At 45.7% G+C, this 24,471-nt stretch overlaps 1 protein-coding gene and 2 long non-coding RNA genes across 3 annotated transcripts in view; 1 reads left to right on the plus strand and 2 right to left on the minus strand.

The window, feature by feature from the left end:
* Window positions 1-17,644, minus strand: part of EZR (ezrin) — a 55,440-nt gene extending 37,796 nt beyond the window's left edge. Inside the window, exons 1-2 of the mRNA XM_015137038.3 lie at window positions 17,591-17,644; window positions 16,396-16,480 (exon numbers count right to left, since the gene is read on the minus strand). Of these exons, the coding sequence (XP_014992524.1) occupies window positions 16,396-16,407 (12 nt within the window). The 5' untranslated portion in view covers window positions 16,408-16,480; window positions 17,591-17,644. The remainder of the gene's footprint in view (window positions 1-16,395; window positions 16,481-17,590) is intronic.
* An 82-nt stretch (window positions 17,645-17,726) lies between these two features.
* LOC144340309 (uncharacterized) lies at window positions 17,727-20,040 on the plus strand. The gene is made up of 3 exons (XR_013416277.1): window positions 17,727-17,786; window positions 18,788-18,853; window positions 19,804-20,040. It is a non-coding gene; the product is annotated as an uncharacterized LOC144340309 (long non-coding RNA).
* A 282-nt stretch (window positions 20,041-20,322) lies between these two features.
* Window positions 20,323-21,380, minus strand: LOC106998064 (uncharacterized). Its single transcript, XR_001444396.3, has 3 exons — window positions 21,242-21,380; window positions 20,596-20,658; window positions 20,323-20,401 (listed from the first exon to the last, which is right to left on the minus strand). It is a non-coding gene; the product is annotated as an uncharacterized LOC106998064 (long non-coding RNA).
* Between the last annotated feature and the right edge of the window lie 3,091 nt (window positions 21,381-24,471).

The raw sequence follows: 24,471 nt of genomic DNA on the forward strand, positions 1-24,471 counted from the left end.
GGCGGATCAGTTGAGACCAGCAGTTTGAGACCATCCTGGCCAACATGGTGAAACCCCGTCTCCACTAAAAATACAAAATACTAGCCGGGTGTGGTGGTGCACATTCATAATCCCAGATACACCAGGGACTGAGGCAGAAGAATCACTTGAACCTGGGAGATGGAGGCTGCAGTGTGCTGAGACTGCGGCACTGCACTCCCACCTGGGTGACAGAGTGGGACTGTCTCAAAAAAAAAAAAATTGTACTAATAATCCTGAGATGTATCTGCAAATGCAATGAAGATGCAGCTACTCCTTTCTATCGAGCTTTCTGTATCTTAATTTATATCTGATCATTATTTTATATGACCTCTTCTTTTAAGGTTAAAGAAGAACGTGAGCACAAAGGCAAAGAAATCTTGGCTGGGCACAGTGGCTCACTCCTGTAACCCTAGAACTTTGGAAGGCCAATGTGGGAAGATCACTTGGGCCTAGGAGGTCAAGCCTGCAGTGAGCCATGATTGTGCCACCATATTGGGTAACAGAACCCTGTCTTTATTTTTTTTGAGACATGGTCTCGCTGTCAAGGTTGGAGTGCAGTGACACAATCTCGGCTCACCACAGCCTCCACCTCCCGAGTTCAAGTGATTCTCCTGCCTCAGCTTCCAGAGTATCTGGGATTACAGGCATGCACTACCATGCCCAACTAACTTTTGTATTTTTAGCAGAGACGGAGTTTCACCATGTTGCCAGCCTGGTCCTGAACTGGGCAGGGTGCTGGGATTATGGGCATGAGGAGAACCCTGTCTCCATTAAAAAAAAAAAAAAAAAAAAATCTGCTTGTCTATTGGACTCAGGAAAATGTTCAGATGCCAAAGAAAGGCCAGCCACCTATTTACGCTCCAGAAATCTTGTAAAAAGTGCACAGAATTAGTTGTAACAAAAATTGTCAGGTAATTCAGTAAAATTTCAGTGCATCATTTTGTCTGTAGCACAATAACAAAAACATGGGTACACTAGTTATAAAACTCATTCTGATAAGTTTGCATATAATTATATAACACCAGGATATGTACTAGTCTTTTATTGCCTAAGTAATAGGAATAATAAAATCATCCAGTGTTGGAGCTCACAAGAGTCCACTTGTCACAACCCTGATAACCACTATAGACAGCACTCCCCACAGGGGTCAAAGTGCTAGCTCCTTGTCCTCAGTCATTCCTCGAGCTTTCCTGGGAATCATGGACAGTCATACTATTCCCAGGAACATGATGCACAGAAAGTCACTGACCAGGTGGCAGAGTCCCGAGTACAGACCAGTGTTAGCTGCCGTGGGACGTCCTGGGGCCCATGATGGAGCTACAGACACTTGTGACAGCAGTTATTCCCCATCAGGAAGCTAAACCAGCAGGAGAATTCAAGTTTGGCTACACATGGATTGACAATGACAGTTAATGGAATGACTTAGTTGCCTGTAGGCAGTGTCTATCAGAAAATGAAACCCACCACAATGTAGTGCTAACTGAAACAATCTGGCCTCCCCACCCATTCCTTCTTGCCAGGTGTAAAGGGCATTCATTGGTTAGTACCTGCCCAGGTGCTAACTACTAATGAAAGCAAGGTCATAACTACAGACTTCAACATCAAAGGAGCCAACTTAACTCTATGGAAAACCAAGCAGCTGTAGCTAGAGTTTCTCAGTTCAGTCCTCATTTTAGGAAATGGGAGTACAACTTTTAACCTGAATAAAAAGCGTTTCGGTACAGTCACTGTTTCAAATTTTAACTGCCAGCAAGTCTGGCAGAAAGGGAGATTTCCCAAATATCAATTTTTGTTAGGATTTTTAAAGATACGTTCTGCTTATACTCATTCACATCTAAATATTTACAAACACCTTATAGTTTAGTTCTTCTGGAATATTTGTATACTTCTACATTGACCATGGCTAGTTAGATTTTTGCTTTTTTTTTTTTTTTGAGGCAGAGTTTCGCCCTTATTGCCCAGGCTGGAGTGCAGTGACGCGATCCACAACCTCTGTCTCCTGGGTTCAAGTGATTCTCCTGCCTCAGCCTCCCGAGTAGCTGGGATTACAGGCATGCGCCACCATACCTGGCTAATTTTGTATTTTTAGTAGAGACAGGGTTTCACCGTGTTAGCCAGGATGGTCTTGATCTCCTGACCTCGTGATCCACTCGCCTCGGCCTCCCAAAGTGCTGGGATTACAGGTGTGAGCCACCGCGCCCAGCCAGGTTTTTGCTTGTTTAAAGCACAAGAACCATACATGGTTTATCCCTCAAATACAGCATCCAACCCATGTCCAGTATCCTAGGGGCCGTGTCTCCTACTCTGCGATCCTCCTGACACCACAGGGACGCAGGAACTCATTTCCCAGTGAAGCCGGAAGCACTTGAAGGTACTTTTTGAGTAACTTAAATGATGAAAACTAACACCACATGCCATTCACAAGTCCTTTTCTAAACTGTTCTCCTTACTGCCTCCTCCACCACCACCATTAGGCTAAACTTAAAATGTCAAGGCTAAATTCTTAATGTGCAGCAGATGTTAACAGGGCAGAGTACTGACACAGAAGTGGAGGCTTGGAATTTTCTAGTAACTGATTTTTCAGGTATCTTTGTTATATTTTTATGTTATATAAATGTATGTTTTCAGTAGACCAATCAGAACAGTGATGAAGTATAACTGGTAGAGTGACTCCAAATGAGTACTCGATACGAGGTATAGGTTATCCTCGTCTGATGACCTTTTTTTAATGGTTAAGGAAACTGAGACCCTCAACTTCTGGTAATCAGCTACCCAAATATCTGTGCTCTTTAACATTACTCCTAAAATAGTATCTTTAAATAGATGCCAACGGTGCAAAGCTTTTGAAAAGTTTGTATTTCCCAATTCCAGGGCAAATATTATGTAACATTTTATATATATATATATGTGTATATATATATATATATATATATAGAGAGAGAGAGAGAGAGAGAGAGAGAGAGTGTGTCCAGATTAATAGCCACCCCATAATTTCAAGAACATGTAATGAAATCTCAAATCCTTCTAAATAGCTCTTTTTGCCTCTGAGAGTAAGCCACTTCCTGCCCCTAGACCCACATCCTGTCAGACCAAGGCTGCTTAACAAACACAAAAAGCGGACAAACCAGTCCCATTTGCACTCATTATAATCAGTGAGAAAATCATGACCTTAGAACTAGAAGGGAACTTTCTGGGCATTCACATTAAAAAAAGGGTCATTTTAAAACCAGGTTGGAAACAGTTCTGTGCTAAGCCCTCCCTACTGTTCACTGCATTTGGGAGGCAGAAAGGAACTGCTTTCCATAGCTCTGACAATGAAATGACTGCTAGTCATGCCCAAGTTCCAAGCCTGCACTGCCAAGTAACAATGATGGCCATTTCCGACCTGCTGATGGCATATGAAAATAATGCTCCTGAGACCTATTAGCCGTTAGTTTGTTTTTTTTTTTTTTTTTTTTTTTTGAGACGGAGTCTTGCTCTGTAGCCCGGGCTGGAGTGCAGTGGCCGAATCTCAGCTCACTGCAAGCTCTGCCTCCCGGGTTTAGGCCATTCTCCTGCCTCAGCCTCCGGAGTAGCTGGGACTACAGGCGCCCGCCACCTCGCCCGGCTAGTTTTTTGTATTTTTAGTAGAGACGGGGTTTCACGGTGTTAGCCAGGATGGTCTCGATCTCCTGACCTCGTGATCCGCCCGTCTCGGCCTCCCAAAGTGCTGGGATTACAGGCTTGAGCCACCGCGCCCGGCCTAGCCGTTAGTTTTTAAGTCCCTATTTGGTGAGTGTCTCTAAGAACCAACTTCTTCTACACTGGGTATAACATACATTGTGTGTTATCTAACAGGGAAGTAAACTGGAATGCTTAAACAACACTTTCTCCTAGGAAAGGCAAAAGAAATAATCAAAGGATGTTACATTCAGCAAAAGAAACTATTCTTTCTAGAAACACAATCTACATCCTTCTCAACTCCTCACCTCCGGGCAGGCAAAATAAAGAGAAAGTGACCTTGAATAAGAATTTATCTAATAAACTTGTGAAGTCTGAGTCTTGATTGGGTACCATGTGATTTCAGTTTCACTAGGTATATGATACATACTTCATCATCAACATGCTTCACTGAAATGTGTAGGTAATTATATACAGAAACTTAAGTTTAGTAACTACTTAGTAAACTTAGTAACTATACACATAAACAAAAGTAAGGGACAAGGCCAAGATGGCTTACTATATGCTAGAGTTGGTTTTAATTCTAGGCTCAGAAAACACAGGGAACTAAAGGCCTATAGATTAAACATTACTATTCACCTGGAACGCATGGTTCTCTCTGTAAATTTAGAAGCCTGTGAAGACTTTTTCCTTTCTGATCTGGGCGGTGAGACGCTAAGTCTAGGAAACAATGAGGCCGAGGTGGGTGGATCACGAGGTCAGGCGATCAAGACCATCCTGGCCAACATGGTGAAACCGTCTCTACTAAAAATACAAAAATTAGCTGGGCACGGTGGCGCGTGCCTGCAATCCCAGCTACTCGGGGGGCTGAGGTAGGAGAATCGCTTGAACCAGGGAGTCGGAGGCTGCAGTGGGCCTACAAGGTGCCACTGCACTCCCAGCCTGGTGACAGAGACTCCGTCTCAAAAAAAAAAAAAAAAAAAAAAAGTCAAAAAATTTCTTGGCTAACCTGTTGTTTTAGAGGACATATGACATAAACCATACCTAAGTCTTGTGCCATTGCCGAGATAAATTTTTGCCCCTAGTTAAGATCACATGAGCAATATTATGCAACGTTAAAGAACATTTCTCCCGTAAAAAACTTCGATTAGACAAGATTTGAACTCACCCCAGTCTTTACTTTTGCCATCTATCAAAATAATTAGCAAGACCAAAATAGCTCCTTTTAAAAATTCCAAACTAAATCAGTAAGCTTACAAAATTTGCTTAAATAAGCAAACCCCACCAAAACTTACTTTTAAAATCACCATTTCTGAAATTATACTAAATTAAAATTGTAAAAAAACTTTATACTATCAGTATCAACTATGTTACATCTGAAATGGCATAATTTATACATCATTACTTGACTGGAGAAGACATGGTGTACACTTTACAACCCTATCACTCACCCCAACCCCGACCCATGGTTTGCTGTATTTCCTTCCCCCATCCTTGCCCACAGCACCAGTATGTAAATTGATCTCTTAAAATGGCTAAAGCCCTACCCAGTAGATGCTCCTTATTTTGTTCATTTCAATTTTCAAGTCTGAGAAAGTTGCTATTAAGACAATGACCTGTTCCCAGTTGGGTCACAGCACTCTGCCCCATTCCTATGGGCCCCCCAAAATATTGGGAATACAGAATAATAGTGGAAAAAACTGGGAACAAATTGTTCTACGTGTTTCCAAGTCAGCTGCAATTTTCAGTAGAGACCTCCTTTTAAAACATGTGCATGGAGGGTGAGATGGCCCGGGTGGGATTAAATCAGTTACTCATTTGATCCAGAGCACAAAGGTTGCCCCAACAGCAGGAAATGGGGGACCTGCCCTCGCCCTGGGATCCTTCCACCTCAACACTCAGGCACTTCATGATGAGTAACAGTAAAGCATCTCTCCCTTTCTACCCTATATAACATGCTTTTTAAAAGCAAATATTGTATTATGGAAAGTTGAAAACATTCATAAAAGTAGAGAGAATAACTAGTACCATGATCCTCCATGCTCTCTTTTTTCAGCTTCAACACCATTTTTCTTTCTTCTTCTCTTTCTACCACTTTCACTTTTTTTTTTTTTGGCTGGCAAATTTTAAGGCCCTCATTATTTCGCTTGTAAAAACTTCAGTGTTTGCTCTAAAGCACACACAAAAAAAACAAAAACAAAAACAAAAACAAACAAAAAAAAAACAATACCACTATCACATCCAACATAACTTAAAACAATTCCTTAATATGTCAAGTTCAGTAAATATTCAATTTTCCTCCATTTCTTTGAAAATGTCTTTTTGCAGTTGATTTTGTTCAAGTTATATAACGCAACTTGTTATCACACTATTTCCACATTACCTTGTTCAACCAGGTTCTAAATAAAAAACCCAGTTTTCTCACCGTATCTCACCGTCTAAATCCATTTAAGAGTCTCACCCAAACAGCAATGGATTATGTAAGCAAATACTTCAACATCCCAGAAGCCAACACCCTTAATTATTTAACAGAGGCAATGAAACACACCTTAATGAAAATACTGTACCAACATACACTATATATATGTTTACAAATAAAGTGATTCCAATCTCATATTTATGTGCTAAGCTTTAACCAAATGACCTGTGGTTTAATTTTCTCTTTAAAAACATAACAGGCCGGGCGCAGTGGCTCACGCCTGTAACCCCAGCACTTTGGGAGGCTGAGGTGGGCAGATCACGAGGTCAGGAGATCAAGACCATCCTGGCTAACACAGTAAAACCCCATCTCTACTAAAAAATACAAAAAAATTTAGCCAGGTGTGATGGCGGGCGCCTGTAGTCCCAGCTACTCAGGAGGCGGGGGCAGGAGAATGGCGTGAACCCGAGAGGTGGAGCTTGCAGTGAGCCAAGATCGAGCCACTGCACTCCAGCCTGGGCGACAGAGCAAGACTCTGTCACACACACACAGACACACACACACACACACGCAAACATAACAAGACATATTTTACAAGAAATTTACAGATAAAGTAATGGTGCAACAGGTAAAATACTATCAAAACAATCATTTCCCTGAACCACAGCACCTGAGAAAGGATGGAAGAGTAAGTGGGCTTGGCAAATGATGGACTTATCACCAAACCCTTACAAAAACAAGTTCTTATAGAAAGACCATCATGGTTCACTGTCCAACCCAAAAGTGATTTACCAGAAAACCAACAAAAACACATCACTGTGGGTTCACTCATAAGTCACTCTGCCCAATGGTTTTAATGCTTCAAAGAGTTAGTAAAGAATAAAAGTTAACTCTACCTCTTGCCAAAGCCTAGGTGAACATTTACAGTTGCACGCTCATCACGCCTTGACAATGTATTAGACATGTCTTTCCCCCTGCAATATAAGCTTCTTGAAAGCAGGTCTTTCTTTCAGGAGGGGCTGAGGAAGGCACGGCTCCCTTTACAACTCCAAACAGAAAGCCCATTTTATTTAGTCAGACCAGCACCTACTTTCTAGAGCATTTTGCCATTGAGGAAAGGTGGGATAATGTGCATTTCAGGCTCAAATACACACTAGCAGGAAATGAGTGCCACCATTCACTGGATGTGACTGTCAACCAAGCAGGTGATAATCCTTTAAAAGCCCCTTTTTTGTTCACCAATGTCTCCCCAGCACCTGAAAACCTGGCACAAAGTAGGTGCTCTATTGAAGAAATGAATTTTATGCAGGATGGTTGTACAGGTGTACCTAACATCCATAACTTAAGAAGAATGTGTGTGTGGAGTTCTGAGCTAAGGAATCCTAGTGGCCAACCCTGAAATCAATTGCTTATCTATGAGGAACATCTGAACCCCCAGCCCACAAGCCCTTTGTTTTGGGTTACAGGAAGGCTGCCAGGTGGAGGCTGTTAGGGGGAGCATGTTAAGTAAAAATGCTATGTAAACTGCATGCTTTTTGCAAGCTTTCGGGAAGCAGTTGCTGTTCTGTCCAACCCACTACCACTAGACTATCCCATATGTAAATTTCCAATAAACCTGGGGCTATCCCCACTGAAGTCAATAGGGGTCTAGCAAGACAGCTGTGTTCACGTGGCATCAAAAGGACAAAAAGCAAGGTTACATTTACTTACTACATTATTTCATTGGGCTGCTAAGTTAGAGGAAAAGAATGACCATTATGAGCTAGTAAAGCTTTTAATCAGATTAGAATTTAGTAGGTACAAGTGGAACCACACAGCCCTTACTGACCAGGGCCAGGCACAAGGCCAGGCGCTTCCTGTGTGCCATCTCAGCAGGCATCCCAGGTGGGCATGCAGGATCTTGTTTACAGATGAGGAGGCAAAGGGAGGTGAAAAAACTTGCCCAAGATTACCCACTAGGAGGCAGGTATGTTTACCTATTTGGTCGTCCTCCTTCCCTCTATTTCTCCTACCAATAAATGAGAATTTAAAGTTTGCAATAAAATAATAATGCTAAACAAAAAACAAAACAAAACAAAAAAAACTTAGACCAGGCATAGTGGCTGATGGCTATAATGCCAACACTTTGAGAGACTGAGGCAGGAGCATGGCTTGAGGCCAGGAGTTTGAGACCAGCCTGCACAAAACAGTGTGAAACCTCATCTCTACAGAAATAAAAATAAAAAGATTAGTCAGGTGTGATAGTGAGCGCCTGCAGTCCCCCCAGGAGTTCAAGGCTGTGGTGAGCTATGACTGTACCACTGCACTCACGCCTGAGCAACAGTGCAAGACCACATCTCGAAAACACAAAAGCAACATCAATCCTCTTTCTTTGCTGCCGGAAAAGACAAAAAGCACAAATAAACTAGCACCTGACAGCGTTATAGGTGGAGACTGAGTTCTATGAGTGCAGTAAAGTAGGGCACAGCGCAGACAGAGATGGAGCTGTACTTTAGACAGGGTGTTCTGAATCAGTGATGGACTTATAAAACATCAGCAGTCAGAAATTCACATACAGACTATAGTAGGTCAAAAGCTCATTTTAAACTATCAATGAGGAAAAAAGCAATTTATTTACATACCATTCTCTTTCCAACTCAAATATCAGGTACAAATTGCTTTCTTTTAGCATATGCCAGAAATCTGTCATTACACAATGGCTTAGCAAGTGTGACACAAGATACTGCCACTTTCTCTACACAAAGACCCACCCGAACACCAGCTTTGTTTAAAACATTACCTCGGTACCACTATGCCTCTCCTCAGTGAGTTTCTGAGTCCATGCTCAGAGCCCATGATGCGCTCAATACTGGCTAACAAAACACATTCTGTTCTTTGAGAATAATTTTTTAAAAACAGGAACCAATGGGGTGGATCTGCTTCCAAATATTAGTCCAGCCATAAAATATATACAAGATTATAATAAATGCTTAACAATAATTATTTTTATGCTAGAAGCAGGAGTTGGCCCATTTGTTTCTCTAAAGAGTCAGTCAGTAAGTATTTTAGGCTTTGAGGGCCTTATTTGGAGTCCGTTGCATATTGTCGTTTTTAAAATCCTTCAAAAATATAAAAACCATTTTTAGCTGGTAGACCAAATAAAAACAGGCCACAGCCAGACTCAGCCCTAAGATGACAGTTTACCTACCCCATCCTAAAGTAAAAACAATTATTTACAATATCTGAAATGACAACTGTCCACACAGGGAGTTTAAAATCGATCTCTCAGGCAAAAATGGAAAACAAAATTAGGTTGCAGAAAAGTGACTTCAAACTTAAAAACATGAGCAAAATCTGATATACTGACAAAATCTGATAATCTGATATGTTTGATCCTCAGGTGATACTGGTTCCTCTCCTATCAAAAAAAGGTGGGTCATGGTGAGACATTTTTTATTTTGCTTTTAAGGTTTTGTTTTCTCAAGTATATTAGATTAAAAGGATTAATTATTAATGAACTTTTACATTTCCTTTGAAACAGCATTACCATTTACCTGTAAGTGTTAAGAAGGGGTTAATGAATAAAGGAAAACAGAACTGACCACTGCTGACTGGGAAGCCCACATCCCTCCACACTTACCCAAAGGATCTTACCAGCTGGGACGCCCTCCCTGGTTCCCAGGGCACACTTCTCTTCCATGAGGACCTCTATAATGCACTATACTGCACTGTAAATTGTTTACAAATCTGCTTTCACTAGGAGACTGAGAACTCCTTAAAGGCAAAACCAATCTTATTTTTATTGTCCCTGCACCAAGCACATAAAGAGGAACAAGGCATTAATGGGATCTTCTACTTCCCTACCATTTATAGGGAATGTCTAGCCTGTTTTTTTTCTCTTTGAAAACAAAGAGCCAAAATGTGAGAGACCACTGGGCACTGCCAAATGAAGCTCTGCTACTGGACTCCCTGAAGAGAGAAACTCAAGTCAGAAGGATATTATGCTGAATTGCCTGCCCAAGTACAGGTAAGCAGTAAATTAACTACGAAATTCTTATTTTTATGGCTCTTTTTCACAAAGAGTCATCCTAGCCCCTGTTCGAGTCCCAAATACCAATAACAGCACTCCTGGCATTTCAGCCGGACTTTAAGAAGGCGGCTGGGCATCAGTGACTGCTTTCGCCCGAGTGGGTGCTCTGAAATCACACTGGGCTTGATTGGGGTGCAGGAGAAAGGAATATATAATAACTGCCCTTTTCCTACTGAATTAGCAATACCATCTGGAGAGCTTATTTAAAACATAAGCACCCAGCCTGCACCTCATCCTAGAGATGGAAGTCTTATTAGTTCTTCAAGGGACCCAGGAATCAAGTCTCCAGACAATAGTGTACACAAAATTTTGAGAACACTACACCAAATTAACCCTTCCTCTTAACTTTAGGTATGTACAGTGTGTACGTATACTCAGGGAAAACATACAAAGCTACTGAATTATTTGGATTTTTAAATAACGTAGTTTAAGAAGTGTGGTACTTTAATATTTTGGGGGGCAGTGGTTATAATAATGAAAGAATGCAAAGACTTTTTTCATCAACCATTGTCACAAATGTATTAACATGTACAACAAATCCAGACTCCCCGCCTTCCCCCACACCTGGTCCTTCTCCAGGACTATTTATCTCAGCGATGGCACCACCACACATCCACTTGCGAAAGCCAGAAACCCGAAGTCAGCCTTGACACCACCCTTGGCCCTGCATATCCAACCCATCACCTGGTGCTATCAATTCTATCTCCCAAAGAACCCCCAAATGCATCCACTTCTGTTCCCACCACCACCACCTTGATCCAAGCTATGAGCTCCTTCAATGGGCTACCATAACTACCCTTGCTGTCTCCTGCCTCCTGTGATTTTCCTATTACAGATCACAGTCAACTTTTCAAAAGGCAAATCTGATTATGTCACCTCCCGGTCAAAACCCCAAGTTAAACTAAAAAATGCCCAAGGATGGCTTACGAGGCATGGCCTGACCTGTCTTCCTCTCTAGCCACGTTGGGCTTCATGTGGAACCCCAAACTCACACTACTTCCTCCCACCACAGGGCCTTTGCACAAGTTACCTCTGCCCGGGGAGGTCGGTCACCTCCTCAGGGATGCCTTCCTGACTTTCCCTATTTGCACCCCCACTAGCACACACACCTCATCTACTCTCAGGCCTCACGTACCCTCTTCAGGAATACTCTCTGGAGCTGCAGTTTTACATTTACTCTGGGATTGCTGTCTGTCCCCCAAACCAGACTATAAACCCGCTGACAGGGACTATGTCTGTGAACATCCAAATACATTCGTTGTGCCTTACAGTGTGATCATGGCAAATCACTCATCCTACCACCACTTCTCACTGCCACATGGCAAAATGTTAGCTACCCTAATTCACTACTGCCCCTCCTGGAGGAGGAGGGGTGGAAACAGATGCCACGTGTCCTCCTCAGTTGCAGAGAGGTGGGGGTGGGGGGTACAGTCAGTAAATTGTCCCTGTTAAAATATTTAATAGAAAAGGCATGGCCGGGTGTGGTGGCTCAAGCCTGTAATCCCAGCACTTTGGGAGGCCAAGACGGGCGGATCACAAGGTCAGGAGATCGAGACCATCCTGGCTAACACGGTGAAACCCCGTCTCTACTAAAAAATACAAAAAACTAGCCAGGCGAGGTGGCGGGCACCTGTAGTCCCAGCTACACGGGAGGCTGAGGCAGGAGAATGGCGTAAACCTGGGAGGCAGAGCTTGCAGTGAGCTGAGATTCGGCCACTGCACTCCAGCCCGGGCGACAGCAAGACTCCGTCTCAAACAAACAAACAAACAAACAAAAAGGCTATGTATTCCCAAAGAAGTAAGGTAATCTCAGAAATTACCTTAAAATTTTGGCACAGTAGAAATGTGAACACGCTTTCAGAGTTTTCCTAATGAAAGGTAAACCTGCTTTTATATTAGAAATGTCTGTAAGAACACTTCAGAAATGAACAGGTAAGATGTGTTGGAGTCACTTAAAGGCAGTTCAGCTCTATGGTTCTCATGACAGCTTAAGAGATCTCGGCCCTGAACACAACACCCTTTTCCTTCCTGAGCTTAACTACAGTGGTTTTCCTTGCTCACTCCCCATGCTTTCTTTCCATTGGGCAGAAGAAAGCAAGTGTGAGAGTAAGGCGCTCTGCAGTCACCCTAACACGAAGGGGCGGGCAGAGAGGACGCTCCCGGGACCAAGGATCTGAGCACCAACTCCTACACCTCTCCCCAGATGGGGCAGACCCACAAGGCCACACAGCACACCATGTCCTGGGGACTGGCCTGAACAGAGGCCAAGGCTCCCTCTGGGACCCCAAATCACCCTCCTTGGACGTCAGCCAGTCACACATGAATAGAGTCCCCTAAGCAGCTGTGGGAAAAGCAAAACCAGACAACAGACCACAGCTGTTCCTGTGGAGTGCTGCCACGCGCGCCCCCCAGTCCTCAAGCAAGATTCAGCTGAAGTGTTACTTCTCAATATAGTCTGCCGATTTCCCCATCAGATGATTTTCCTCTCGACTGTGTCACGCGTTACCTAGGCTCCTTCCCAGTCTGACAGCACTCAGCAGGTTTTCAATTTCAGCGTTTACCTGCATCTTGGCCCAGGTACCAGACACTAAGCTTCCAGAGGACAAGGTCTGTCTCGCCCTCTGTGCAGGTCACCCTGCTTGCTGATGAACAAACACTCAAGTCTTTTTTTTTTTCTTTTTTTTGAGATGGAGTCTCGCTTCGTCACCAGGCTGGAGTGCAATGGCACAATCTCGGCTGACTGCAATCTTCACCTCCCGGGTTCAAGTGATTCTCTTGCCTCGGCCTCCAAAGTAGCTGGGACTACAGGTGCCCGCCACCATGCCTGGCTAATTTTTGTAGTTTTAGTAGAGACATTTAGTTTCACCATGTTGACCAGGATAGTCTTAATCTCTTGACCTTGTGATCCGCCCACCTCGGCCTCCCAAAGAGCTGGGATTACAGGCATGAGCCACTGTGCACGGCCTCAGTCTTTTAAGTAAGTGTTGCTTTTGGGAAATAGTATTAGGAGAAAACACAGCAAATAAATATTTTCAGTTATACTGTTTTATGCATAAAGTCATCCACTCAGTTCAGACAAATCAATCAAAAATACTTTGCCTGTTGAATTCAAGGGTTAACAGTTGCAGTGAATCAGGTGGAAGGCCAAGTACTCAGAGGTATCCATCCTTTAAGTGTGGTTGCCCCTTAATCCAGTTGTTAAACATTAAGCCCAACAAAACCACCTAACATTCTTTGCTAACATTCTTAACTTGAGCTTGAATAATTAGAATCAATAAACCTTTGTTTAAAAGACACATCCATAGAGCTGTTGGTGGATGTTTCATTTTAACATTTACTCAGGCAGCAAAAAAACCCCAAACCAAACCAAAACTAACTGGATCCTCTCTAGCAGCCTTACGAAGTGTCATATTCAAGTATGTGCAACCTACTATGCTCTTATCAGTGATTTGTGGGATGGCTCTAATATAATTTACACACAGAAAGGCTTACTGTGTTTAATTTATTTCTAAGACCCTCCTCTGCCAAAGAAGGGGAAGGGAGAAATTTCCCATGGCAGACAGGTATGGCTGAACTAAATGGAAGCCTCTCAAAAAAGGTTTGTGTTTGTTTTCAGACAACATCTCACTCTGCTGCCCAGGCTGGAATGGAGTGGCTTGATCTCAGTTCACTGCAGCCTTGACCTCCGGGGCTCAAGCAATCCTCCCACTTCAGCCTCCACCCCCAATAGCTCAGTCAGAGCGCAGGCCACCACACCCAACTAATTTTTCTATTTTTTTGTAGAAACAGAGTCTATGTTGGCCAGGCGAGTCTTGAACTGCTGGGCTCATGTGATCTGCCTGCCTCAGCCTCCCAAAGTGCTGGGATTACAGGCTCATGCCTGTCATCAGGCCACCTTGCCTGGCCTCAAAAAAGGTTTGAAAATTCTAATTGTAGATATTATACAAAATACAGTCTTTCAAAGAGTAACTCTAGCTCTAATACACAAGGTGATGGCTACTGTCTTTCCTTAACTGTTTCACAACTATCTTCACTTTGTCAAATGTCAGAAACATCTTTTAAGTTCTGATCTATCATAAAACACCTTTAAAACAAAACAAAATGAAAATATACCTGCCACAAGAAATAAAAGAGAGAACGGAGTTCTGACAATGCAACATGGATAACCTTGAAGACATTATGCTACGGGAAATGAGACTACCATAAAAGGACAAATGCTATCACAATTCCACCTATATGAGGTATCTAGAGTTGTGGAATTCACAGAGACAGAAAGTAGAATGGTGGTTGCCAAGGGCTGGTGGTGGGGATGGGGAGGGAGAGTTTAATGGGTAGAGTTTCAATCTGGGAAGATAAAAGTTCTGGAGATAGACCTTGGTGATGGCGATGTAACAATGTAAATGTACTTAATACCTTTGAAATGTAAACCTAAAAGTAAGAGGATAAATTGTATATTTTACCAAGATACAAAAAAGAAACCAGAAAAATAAATTACCATTCATTATGAGAAAGAAAAGTAGTGACTAAGAACAGGTTAACTTTTTCCTGAGTGCTATCTTAGCTGAGCTCTGCATCTCTTCTTTTAGTGAAATAAAGAAAACCACACCCAGAAGGGTAATCTTGACCACTCCTCTGCATACCCTTGCACTCAGCTCTGCCTAAGTAAGGGGTTGTACTTAGGTCAGTTTCATACCACATGCACTGTCAAGCCTGGATGTCACGTGTCACTTTTAAGTTTGAATTAAAAAGAAAAATTTTGTATAGAAAATACTCTGCACCGCAAATAAATCTTAATGTAACTTAGGCAAAAATGATATTGGCTTCTGAATCTATTGGCATATTAATATTCTCTAACCTAACAGCAAAATTAATACCTCTAACAAACATCTTCTTAGAGAACATAAAATTTAACAGTAGAAAAAGCACCAAGGCCGGGTGTGGTGGCTCACGCCTGTAATCCTAGCATTTTGGGAGGTCGAGGTGGGCGGATCACCTGAGGTCGGGAGTTTGAGACCAACCTGGCCAACATGGTGAAACACCCTCTCTACAAAAATACACAATTTAGCTGGGCATGGTGGCACATGCCTGTAATCCCAGCTACTCGGGAGGCTGAGGCAGGAGATTCGCCTGAACCCAACAGGCAGAGGTTGCAGTGAGCTGAGATCAGGCCACTGCACTCCAGCCCGGGCGACAGAGGGAGACTCTGCTCCCCACCACCTACCTCCCCCAAAAAAAAAAAAAAAAAAAAAAGGGCACACAATCATTGATTACAGAACCAACTTGTTTGAAAAACCAGAAAAAAAATCCGGATGTATCTGTAATCCCAGTTTGTAATGAACCCTGTTATTTTGTCCATTGTGATTCAAAACTCAAAAAATGTTAAACCTTCTCCCGAATAGTCACTAGTTCCCCAGCGTTAAAAGCAGGTAGAATACATACAACTTTCTAAGAAGTGTCAGTCCCAGAGAACCTGCCTTTTGCCTACAACCCCCAGGCCTAGCCAGCAATCTCAACACAATCAGATTCAAGGAGACAGAGGCGCAGGCACAGCCCTTTCATCAGTTGACCAGGAGTGCTCGGCCCAGCGTGCCAAGAGCCGCTCATCAAACTCCGCCGACTGCCTGCATCTACAATTCAAGTCCATGGCTAACCTTCTGTTAAGAGACAGAAATTCTGCTGCAGCCAGTAAGTTTCCTGGTGAACAGGGCACCGCTTCATGGGCCTCGTAGGAAGCGAAGCTGAACGGCAACTTCCGAAAGCCAGTCTCCTCTCCCAAACGCCCTTTAAATCTCCCCAGTTGGATCTTGGGCGCCTGTGGTTTCGGACCCTTAGGAACTCTGAGAGCTGGTGTGTGTGGTCGGAGGCCATTTGAGTCTCCCTGTGATTTGGACTTTTTAAGAAAATTCGAAGTTGCATTACCATACCCTTTAAAAACAGACGGAAGCAGTGTAAAAGGGCCTCTAGTTTTTAGAGAAGATCGTAACTACTGGGGAGGGGGCTCACAAAGAAAAAGACTGCAGAGAAAAGCATCAAAATGGTGTTTTCCTAACGCTCCACAAAAGGGCCAACAAGTAACAAAGAGCGGCGACAACCCCCTATTCCTATCCTCTTCTGCGTGTGAGAAAAGCCTTCTTCCACCAGGAACTGTCCCAACACCTCGTGCAGGTGCCTCCCCTCGCCAATGAAGCCTCCCCCGTCCGCCCGTCCCAGAAACTGGGCAACTTACTGGTTTCGGCATTTTCGGTTCCTGTTGAGTATCCTCGATCCCCGGAAACACGACTCTCCAGCAGCAGCGGAGACGCTGTCCCAACCTGGAGTCAAAGCAGAGCCCTTAGAGCGCCGGTCGGCCCTGCCTCGTCCTCCTGCCGCGCCCGACACTCCGCGCCCGCCGCGCGCCGCCGCTTAAGAACCGGCCAGCCCGGGCCGGGGTGAGTCAGCGCCCAGCCCAGCACTGCGGGCACGGGGAGGGGGCGCGGCCGGGCGGGGCCCCCGGCGAGGAGGGGCCTGAGCGCGGGGGCGCGCGCCCAAGGGGCAGCCGGCGGGCACTCGAGGTGCCCCCAGTTGGGGGGGTCCGGAGAGAGGGGGTGCGCACCCGGGGACCCCCAGCATTAAGGGGCTGGTGGGGGACGCGGGTCCGGGAGATATAGGGCAGGGGGAACGCTCGGCGGAGAGGGTCGGGGGGAGAGGGCACGGGCCCCGGGGAACACTCGGCGGGGAGGGATGGGGGAAAGAGCGCCGACCGGGCGGGAAGGGGTCTGGGGGGCACTCCAGGTGCACCTGGCTGAGAGAAGTGGAGAAGAGAGGGCGCGGGGCCCGGGGTACCCGGCGGGGAAAGGCCCGGGAAGACGGAGCGCGGGCCTGGGGGAGAGAGGGCGAGGGGCAGGGGGAATCACCTAGGAGAAAGGAGTCCCGGGAGCGCCGGCGCGAGCCCTCGGGGCACTCGGCAGGGAGGGGTCAGGGGAGAGGGGGCGCATGGCCGGGGGGCACTCGGCGGGGAGGGGTCCGTGGAGAGAGGGCGCGGGCTCGGGGTCAGCCGAGGAACTTCCCAGGGCTGCCAGGAAGCCCGTGAGGAGCCGAGCACTCGGCAAGTTTCACTTTGTGTAGCAACGGTTGCCCCGCGGCTGCAATCGCAACCGTCACGCCTTTGAGAAACTCTTTCAAAAACTGCAACCGCCCGGGAGCCGCCAAGGGACGGCGCCCAGGCACCCAGGCTCCGCGTTTCCTTCGGGAGAGGGGACCTGGTGCCGAGGGGAAGGTCGCGGGGCCGCTGGCCGGCTCAGCTCCACTGCCCCTCGAGTGCCGGGCAGAGACCCGCGCCGCGCCCCCCAGGCTGCCCGCCGTACCTGCATCCGAGCTCCCGCCGCCCACCCGGTCCCTCCGTCAGGAACCCCCGCCCCGACCCCCGCCGCCGTACGCCTCACCCGACGCCTGCAGTGCTCCGTGTGCTCCCCGCCGCCCTGGCGTCCGCCGAGTGCGCTGGCTGCCCGCGCTCCCAAGAGCCCTGGCGGGGCGGGTCCCGGGGCCACGCCCCTTCCCGCCCAGCTCCCGACCTGTGAGGTGCGCCCCCCGCAAGATGGCGGCGGCCGGGACTCGGGCTCGGAGGCGAATTTGGCGGAAGTACGCGCTACTCCCAGCGCAGATGCAAGTGGGGAGGCTGTTTGTCCCACGGCGGGCAGGGGGAAGTCAGGAAAACGTAAATAAATCTGGAGGGGCGGACGGCCCGGGGGAATTGCTGGGCCGCTTGGGGCTGGGACCGGGGGCCCTTTCCGATACCCCGGCCCTGGGGCGGCTGCACCTGGCCCCAAGTCTCGGTGCACGTGGCCGGCCCAGCCGCTGTCTTCCGAAGCTCTGGTTAAGCGGCACTTTGTGGCCTCTTTTGACGTGACTAGCAAAAAACTCCATGGGATTTCTCTGCAATTCTAGGAATTAAGTTTTTTTGTTTGTTTTTTGCTAATGGTACTCAACAAATTTTTAAGACACACAAAACACGTGCTTTGGGGGCCGGTAGAATTTGTTGCGGGAGACCTCACTCTAGAAGGGGTTCTCAACGTCTGGCTTCCAGACGAGCAGCAACAGCATTCACTGGGAACTTGCAGAAGTGGAAATTAGGTGTTGCTCAGCCTTAGGATTCAGAAACTCTAGGACTGGGCCCAGCAATCAGTGTATTACAAGCCCTTCAGGTGATTGTGATGTTGGCTAAGGGTTGAAACCAGAGAGCTTCTCCAGAATTCATCTCCTGGGTTTACTGCTCCCTTTCTGCTTTTAGTTTTCTCGTCTGTAAAGTGGCATAATTATGGCACCTGTATCAGAGGGTTGTAATGGGGATAATGAGTTAGTACATATAAGATGCCTGGAACAGTACCTGACAGTAAGCACTTAAATCTATCCTGGTAGAGAAACTAGTGACTTTGGGTGAAGTTCCAAACTCTGTATCCCAGTTTGTTGAATGAACATACTAGTAGCCCCTCCTACATACACTTGTAAGGATTAAATGAGATTGTGCATGCAGAGTGCTTAAGTTGTGCTAGCATCATAGTAATTGATGCTTAACCTGCCTTCCTAGTGCCACACTGCTGTTTGGGCAACCCTTGTCAGGGCCTGTAATCTCCCACTTGCAGGTCCAGGGCATTTCAGAGGTCAGAGAGAGGAGGGAGGCCTCTTCTGAGACTTTGACCTCTATTCAGGTAAGTGTATTCCCTCTGAAAGACTGAATTTCTTTCCTTTCCTTTCCTTTTTTTTTTAGACGGAGTTTCACTCTTGTTGCCCAGGCTGGAGTGCAATGGCGCAATCTCGGCTCACTGCAACCTCTGTCTCCCAGGTTCAAGCAATTCTCCTGCCTCAGCCTCTCCAATAGCTGGGATTACAGACACCCGCCACCACGCCCAGCTAATTTTTTGTATTTTTAGTAGAGATGGAGTTTTACCATGTTGGCCAGGCTGGTTTTGAACTCCTGACTTCAGGTGATCCGCTCACCTCGGCCTCCCAAAGTGCTAGGATTACAGGTGTGAGCCACCGCGCCTGGCCTGAATTTCTTTTTTATTAAAATGAAGATATAGGCCAGGCACGGTGGCTCACGCCTGTAATCCCAGAACTTTGGGAGGCTGAGGCAGGTGGAACACCTGAGGTCGGGAGTTCAAGACCAGCCTGACCAACATGGAGAAACCCCATCTCTACTAAAAGTACAGAATTAGCTGGGCTTGGTGGTGCGCACCTGTAGTCCCAGCTACTCGGGAGGCTGAGGCAGGAGAATTGCTTGAACCTGGAAGGTGGAGGTTGCGGTAAGCTGAGATGGTGCTATTGCACTCCAGCCTGGGCAACAAGAACAAAACTCCGTCTCAAAAATAAATAAATAAATAAAATGAAGATATAATGGTAACTGCAGTAGAAAGGAAACTATGAAAGCTATTTAAAATACCTGTACTGATAATGTTTCCAATTGGACATCAGTACCTCCACCGCCTTATCATTGCCTAGAGCCTGGTTAGCCAATTTGGGTTCCTAACTCTGATAATAGAATATGCCTCTAATCTAATTTTTATCTCACTCTGTTTGAAGTATACTGTCTTATAAATTGAATATTTGAAATAGCCGTGCCCCAAGACCTTGAAGAGCATTTCTGAACTTTACCCTTTAGGGGAATGCTGAAAAATGAAGTGGCCTGTGGCAGTGTGGTAAAAATGAAATGGCCGGGTGCGATGACTCAAGCCTGTAATCCCAGCACTTTGGGAGGCTGAGGCGAGCGAATCACCTGAGGTCAGGAGTTCGAGACAGCCTGGCCAACGTGGGGAAACCCCATTTCTACTAAAAATACAAAAAGTTAGCTGGGCATGGTAGCACATGCCTGTAACCCCAGCTACTTGGGAGCCTGAGGCAGGAGAATCGCTTGAAACCAACCGGGAGGTGGAGGTTGTGGTGAGCTGAGATCGCACCATTGCACTCCAACCTGGACAACAAGAGCGAAACTCCGTCTCAAAAAATAAATAAAATAAAATAAAAATGAAACGATGGCAGGTTTTTGAGGCAAACAGAACTAAGTCTGAATTCTGCTTCCTGTACTTCCAACATGGTTAGTTTGGGCAAGTCTGTCAACCTGACTCAGCATCCGTCTCTTCATCTGTAAAACGGAAATGATAATATGTATTTCATGGTATTCTTGTGTCACTGAGTCGTATCATATGAGCATTTAACTCACCCAACTTATATGTACAATCAGCCCTCTGTATTTGTGGGTTCTGCATTCATGGAATCAGCCAACGTTGGATGGAAAAGATTTGGAAAAAATTAAAAAAAAAATTACAATTAAAATACTAATAAAAATCCAATACAGAATATAGTATAACAAGTAGTAACATTATATGACATAGGTAATCTGGAGATGATTTAAGATATGCAGGAGGATTTTGTACGTTATATGCAAATACTATACCGTTTTTTGTCAGGAACTTGGTCATTGCAGAATTTTGGCATCCTCAGAGGTCTTGAAACCAATCTGTGGATACAGAGGGATGCTATATAATTTTTCTTAAGTTAAAATAGTATAAAGTCATATTTGTACATGCATTCCTTATCATTACTGTAAGCATGACACATTGCATTTACATGTTACTATACTGTTCTGCCCACCAAGGAAACACCTACAGTGTATCTTACGGATGTTTTCAGATTTTCTAAGGGTAATTTATTTTCATTAGGGTTTAGAACCTAAACCCCTGCCCCCCAGCACACACAGAAGACTCAACTCCAGCTGTGTTGAAACTTGAATATGCATTAGAATCACTCTTAGTGCCCTTTTCCAGGAATGATGGCTCACTAAGTCTCAGGCAGCCCCTAGGAATCTATATCTTTAACAAGTCCCCACGTTATTTTGATGTACACCATAATTTGAGAACAACTGACTTAGGATGTGGCAGGACCTTGACACATGTTTTGCTTGCCTGTCCTTTCAGCCCTCATTTGTGAAGCTGTTCCCTGTGTTTGAAAGTCATCCTTTTGTTAATATATGATACTCAATGCCTTAGAAGGAAGTGAGGAAACATTGGAGCCAGGACTATGTTGTTAGTCTAGGTATTTACCTTGAATGACCCTTCACTGCCAGGTTTCCATTATTCAGTTTTTCAGCTCGAGAAGGGTAATCATAAGTCTGCCTCTTGAACTTGGTGAAGGGCTGTTGGTAACTTCCTGGGAGTTCTTCAGACAAGGTTAAAGTAAAGTGAGGAAGGACAGCCCTCCTGGAAGCTCGGAACAGTGTCACGGACTGGAACCATTGTATCCAGAACAGTCACATCCACTGATAGGCAGGCTTTCTATCAAATCACCTTGGAGCCTATCTCCATACTGGTGCCGGGTTAATCTCAACCAGTAACGAAAAAGTGACTAAAGCTCTATCTAGTTCTAGTCACTTCAAAACAACAGTCAGTAGGCAATGGGGAAATATATAAAGAGTACTCTTGGCAAAACAAGGATTGGGGTTATTTTCCACCCTTAATAACCTTGGGGGAAAATGCAAGACAGTAACTAAATCTGGAGGACAGGGTGATGACACAGTGAGAGAAGCATGGAGGTTTTCCACTGCCTTGGTAATACTTGACTAAGGTGCCTGGTAGTCCACGGGTTTGCTTTATAGCCTCCTTGCTACCTCTTTATTGGTCTGAAATTTTTATTTTATTTTTGAGACAGGATCTCGCTCTGTTACCCAGGCTGGAGTGCAGTGGCATGATCTCCGCTCACTGCAACCTCAGGAGATCCCCCCACCTCACCCAAGTAGCTGGGACTATAGGCGACGCCACCACACTGGGCTAGTTTTTGTATTTTTTGTGGGCAGGGGGTTTTACCGTGTTACCCAGACAGGTCTCGAACTCATCAGGTAATCCACCCACCTCAGCCTCCCAAAGTGCTGGAATTTCAGGTGGGAGCCACTGCACCTGGCCTGAAATGTTTATTTAAGAAAAAGAAAAACACAGTAAGCATTTCGCTGGCTGAGATGATAGCCACAGAGAAACATTTCATGGAATCATAAAGTTCTATGAACTTGGCATGCAAATTCCTGATATCATCTAACATTCCTTTTTGACCTTGGGAAGGGTGGCCAGTCCTTTCAGAGTGGGTGAGCGAGTGCAGGAACAACTAAGGACTCAGACAACCTGATAAGTGACCGTTTGGTGGAGTCCAAATGTGTGTTGTGTTCAGAAAGAATGTTTAAGGCCAGGTTCAGTGGCTCACGCCTGTAATCCCAACACTTTGGGAGACCAAGGAGGGTGGATCACCTGAGGTCAGGAGTTCAAGACCAGCCTGGCCAACACAGTGAAACCTACACTGTGTGGTGGCACGTGCCTGTAATCCCAGCTACTTGGGAGACTGAGGCACAAGAATCCCTTGAACCCAGGAGGCGGAGGTTGCAGTGAGCTGAGATGGCACCATTGCACTCTAGTCTGGATGACAGAGCAAGACTGTCTCAAAAAAAAAAAAAGAAAAAAGGTTTAAGGATCTTTATTGTATAATAAGCTAGGAAGAGTGTCTTGGTACTATTTTGATGGTACAATTTATATAATTTGGGTCTGCTAAGAAGAATTCTGGCCACTAACTGTTCTATTTTAATTGTTTCCTTGGCTTATTTAATAATTTGCACAAATATCCTTAATAACTTCTGTGTAAAAGAGAACTAATGGCTGGGCACAGTGGCTTACACCTGTAATTCCAACACTTTGGGATGCCAAGGTGGGAGGATCACTTGAGCCCAGGAGTTTGAGAGCAGCCTGGGCAACAGAAGGAGAGACCCTGTCTCTGCAAAAAAAAAAAAATAAGTACTGATGATCACACAACCTGTTTGACTAATAAACTCCCAAGTAGCATAGCTTTCTTTATTATGACTTCTTTTCTTTTTTTCTTTTTTTAGTAGAGACAGGGTTTCTCCATGTTGGTCAGGCTGGTCTCAAACTCCCGACCTCAGGTGATCCACCCACCTCAGCCTCCCAAAGTGCTGGGATTTCAGGCGTGAGCCATGGCGCCCAGCCTATTATGACTTCTTATCCTTAATCATTGTTTTGTTCCCCCACCCCCACCTGCCCCCTTTTGTTTTTGAGACAAGGTCTGGCTCTGTCACCCAGCCTGGAGTGCAGTGGCACAGTCTGGGCCCACTGCAACTTCAGCCTGCTGGGCTCAAGCCAACCTCCCACCTCAGCCTTTCGAGTAACTAGGACTACAGGCATGCGCCACCACCAGCTGATTTTTGTATTATTTGTAGAGGCAGGGTTTCGCCATGTTGCCCAGGCTGGCCTCGAACTCATGAGTTCAAGCAATCTGCCCTTGGCCTCCAAAGTGCTGGGAGTAAAGGCATGAGCCACCCAGCCTGGCCTCTTTCCCCATTTTTTGAAAAAAAGTATGTGGCTTAATGAGATAGTAGGAAACTTAAACCTCCTCTATTCGGATACTCTCATTTGACAGAGGAACCAGGCCCCAAGAGATTAAACTGATTGTCCTCATTCCTGCACTTAAACTTCTCTTGTCAAGATTAACATTACCTCCATCTTGCTGAATCCAGACGCCAAACCTCTTGGCCTCATCTGACCCTTCTCCTAAGCAGCCTCCCACATGTCGAACCATTCCCTGAGCATATTTTGTGCTTAGGATTTCTGTGCTTTCTCTTCTCTTCCCCTCCAGTCTTTCCCAGCTCTTATCTATGTAGGAATTCTCCTAGGTCCTGTAGTCTGATCCCAAGGCTTCAGTCACGTCCCCAGCCCTGCCTTTTCCCCCAGCAACAAGGGTTCTTGTTTGTTCAAGAGCTTCCTCCTGCCTGGCCTCCCCGTTCTCAGCAAAGAGCTCCACCACCACACACCGTGTTGTGTGACCCCAAACCTAGAGGTAACCTTCATTCTCTTTTTGCCTCAACCCCATTTTATCCTCCACCCCTGTGCCTCCAATCCAGCAGACCAAACAGCCATATTTCCAGGCTAGGTTGGATTGTGCATGGCTGGGTTTGGGAATAAAATTCAGACTCTTCCTTGGCCCTGAGTGCATCGGTGTCTCCAGCTGCGTCTTCTTTCCCTCACTCTCACTCACCCTGAGCTTGAGCTCAGCTGGCTCTGCTCCCGCTGCTGATTTTTTGATCTGTGATCACTCAGCCCCGTCGCTGCCTTAGACGTCTTGTGCTTCATGTTCCCATGGCCTGGAAGGCATGTCCCCAATGTGTGCCAGGCCGGCCTTTTCTCATCCTCCAGGTCTTTGCAGCAGTGCCTCCTCCTCCAAGAGCACTTCCCAGCCACTGTCCCCTGCCGCCCCCTACCATCCGAAGAGCCACCCTCTGGTG

The sequence above is a fragment of the Macaca mulatta genome, chromosome 4, assembly GCF_049350105.2.
Source record: "Macaca mulatta isolate MMU2019108-1 chromosome 4, T2T-MMU8v2.0, whole genome shotgun sequence".
Lineage (NCBI taxonomy): Eukaryota > Metazoa > Chordata > Mammalia > Primates > Cercopithecidae > Macaca > Macaca mulatta.